Genomic DNA, 3,263 nt, shown 5'->3' with positions numbered 1-3,263 from the left:
TGATTGATTGAACCTTTTGTTGTTGTTGTTGCACACGGCGGTGGAGGCCTAAAGCGAAAAGGTTTTATAAAACACAGCTGAAAGCCTAGGACTGGGGCGACGGCGTGCGTGCCCACAGAGAGGGCTCTGCGTGCCACCTGTGGCACGCATGCTATAGGTTCGCCACCACGGTTCTGGGGTCTCTTTACAAAAGGTTTCAACATTTCTACTGTAAAGTATGGACCACTCTTTACCATCTTTTCGCTCTATAGATAAAAATCATCCTGCAAGGTACATCAGAGTTAGCTTTCTTTTATAGAAGAAATTGGTCTGAAAGACAGAGATTTGATGTTGTGGAATACAGGGAGATTGCCTAGATTTAACTCAATATTTTGGGGGTAACATGATCTTGTGGTCGCCTACTCATACACGTAAGCGGCATTCACTAGCAAACCTATGAAATGCTGAAGATGCCCTTCTATGAAAACATTTGTAGCAAGTTGAAATTATCCTAACTAGCAACAAGGAGAAGAACCCATCAGGAACCTGCACCCCAGTAAACCAAATTGTTTCTACAGTATTCACTGACTGTATCTCAGAGATGGTATGGCTGGCATGCTGACCTTGTAATTGGGGATAAATAATAAGAAGGTCTCAGAGATGGTATGGCTGGCATGCTGACCTTGTAATTAGGGATAAATAATAACATCATACTGTGATTTCCAGTGTCTGTCTTTTTTGTCTTTGAAATGTAATAAACCAAAGGTATATAAGCTCTGGTTCTGCTTTTGCTCAAGGCTTGCTCACAAAATGCCAAAACGTTGCTAGCAGTCCAGCATATACTATATGCATGCAAATAAAATTAGGTTGTATCTTCAAAGAGATTTGGTTGCTTTAGGTGAGCCAGGTTTAGGTCTCAACCATCTAAAAATGTTTTGCGTCCAACTGCAGAAAAAAAGGCCGAGTATAATTTGCATATGTGCAAATTAAACATACCTATGGTACTGGAAGGAGAGGATCTTCCTTCTCGACGTCCAGTGGATTCCGAAGAGAATTTGGTTGCTTCTTCCTGGAGTTTCAAGGTCTCTTGTGCTTTTTTTTGCAATGCTTCCCTGCACAATTAAGTGGTAGATCGTAAATGCAATGGGAACTAGATTCTAGCACTGTGCAGAATTGATTTAGAAGAGCTGCTTGGTACTCATGTGGCACAGCACCTCTTGGCTTCTTATTAAAGCAAACGTGTCTTTTCCCCCAAACTTTTGTATAAGACTAGGAAAAAGAGTTGTGACTGATTTGCATTAAAGACACAGCTGCTTTAATGATTTGTCTTGTTAAAGCAAGTGCATCTTTTTTCAAACACACGGGAGTCTAAGAATGAATGTGGCTCTTTTAATGAGCAGCAGAGAGGTGCTACGTTCATGCAAATTCCAATTCTGAATTAATCCTTCTGAATAATTTTCAAAATGGGCACATCTCTACTATCGTTAACACATTTCCTAAATGTAAAGTGAAAATGAAAAGCATCAATGCATTTCAAACTTAAAAGATCTCCGGAGGTTTCTTATTGTTCAGAGAAAATGTTTTGTTATTCTAAATATCCCACTTGTCGTAGTAAAAACGTTGAGCAAAAAGTTAACGGCAAATCATAATTGAAATGTCTGTAATAGTATAAAACCAGGTACTACCTTAGCTCGTTAATATTCTTACTCATTTTTGTAAAACCTGCAAAAAATAACAATTATTTTATTGCAACGTTATAAATCAAGTTCATAAATCTTTTGACAAATCGTGTCAATAAAAAGACATTACAATACTTGTGGTTTATATTTTATGGTAGAAGTCATACTTGTTAAATGTTAATTATTTATTAATAACATTTAACTGGCTGCGCAATTCAAAGAAAATGACGTTGGGCAGCATAGAAGACGAAAAACCTTCCACAATAAATACAGTGTAAGGAACCAATATAGGTAGTCCTCAACTTATGACTGACCATTTAACAACCAAGAAGCAATGGATGGAAACTAATCAAGGAGAGAAGAAACCTAGAACTAAGGAGAAACTTCCTGACAGTTAGAACAATTAACCAGTGGAACAACCTGCCTCCAGAAGTTGTGGGTGCTCCAACAATGAAAGTTTTCAAGAAGAGATTGGACAACCATTTGTCTGAAATGGTATAGGGTTTCCTGCCTGAGCAGGGGGTTGGACTAGAAGACCTCCAAGGTCCCTTCCAACTCTACTACTACTACTACTACTACTATTATTATTCATTAGACATGAACCTCAGTCAACTGAACATTCAAATTGACTGGCGTTGATGGTTGACAGGGGTTGCTGCCAGCAACTAGTACTACTACTACTACTACTACTACTACTACTACTACTACTACTACTATTATTATTATTATCCATTCAAAATTAGGATAGACTTTTAAAAAGCTACTTATGGCCTGTTGTAGAAATTACAATTGCTGCCTCCGTGTGATTGGCAACCAGCAGAAAGTGTGGGGAAAATGGCCATAAATCATTTTTTTCAGTGCCATTTTAACTCTGAACGGTCACTAAACGAACTTTTGTAAGTCAAGGACTACCTGTAATCCAATTGGGAGGTAACTAAGGCGAGTAACCAGAAGCAGGAACAGGAGCACCTGGTGCACAAGACAAATTTTTGCAAAGGTTCATCCTGATTCTCACTTAATAACCGTGTTACTAACTTAACAACTGAGGTGAGTCACTTAACAATTGCGGCAAGAAAAGTGGTAAAATGGGGCAAAACTAATTCTGCCGACTGCCAGCAGTTCGATCCTAACTGGCTCAAGGTTGACTCAGCCTTCCACCCTTCCGAGGTCAGTAAAATGAGGACCGAGATTGTTGGGGGCAATAGGTTGATTCTATAAAACAGCTTAGAGAAGGCTCTAAAACAATGTGAAGTGGTATATAAGTCTAAGTGCTATTGCTATTAACAAATGTCTCGCTTAGCAACATAAATTTTGGGCTCAATTGTGGTCATAAGTCGATTACCTGTATAAGGAAATAGACAAGGGTTTCCCAGACCTATCCCCCAGGGTCTAAGATCTGACACAGAAATTTCACTCGACTTAATTATAAGTTGGGTTTTTCATCCCTTTGTTGTTGTTAGTTGCGAAGTCATGTCCGACCCATTGCGACCCCATGGACAACGTTCTTCCAGGCCTTCCTGTCTTGTACCATCTTCTGGAGTCCATTTTGCAAATTGAAGTATACACAGACTAAGAAAGAGGTCTGCCCTCTAAAAACTAGCATCT

At 39.2% G+C, this 3,263-nt stretch overlaps 1 protein-coding gene across 1 annotated transcript in view; it reads right to left on the bottom strand.

The window, feature by feature from the left end:
• The window catches only part of LOC107296608 (coiled-coil domain-containing protein 158-like), a gene marked incomplete at its 3' end in the record, with an annotated part of 38,418 nt that extends 36,728 nt beyond the window's left edge, over positions 1 to 1,690 (bottom strand). The window contains exons 1-2 of the mRNA XM_015825954.2: positions 1,665 to 1,690; positions 976 to 1,091 (exon numbers count right to left, since the gene is read on the bottom strand). Of these exons, the coding sequence (XP_015681440.2) occupies positions 976 to 1,091; positions 1,665 to 1,690 (142 nt within the window). The remainder of the gene's footprint in view (positions 1 to 975; positions 1,092 to 1,664) is intronic.
• Positions 1,691 to 3,263: the final 1,573 nt, after the last annotated feature.

Source organism: Protobothrops mucrosquamatus, unplaced genomic scaffold (assembly GCF_001527695.2).
Source record: "Protobothrops mucrosquamatus isolate PMUCROS unplaced genomic scaffold, P.Mucros_1.0 scaffold2893, whole genome shotgun sequence".
Lineage (NCBI taxonomy): Eukaryota > Metazoa > Chordata > Lepidosauria > Squamata > Viperidae > Protobothrops > Protobothrops mucrosquamatus.
Note: the sequence above shows the minus strand (reverse complement) of the source record. Positions and strands in the feature narration are given on the sequence as shown.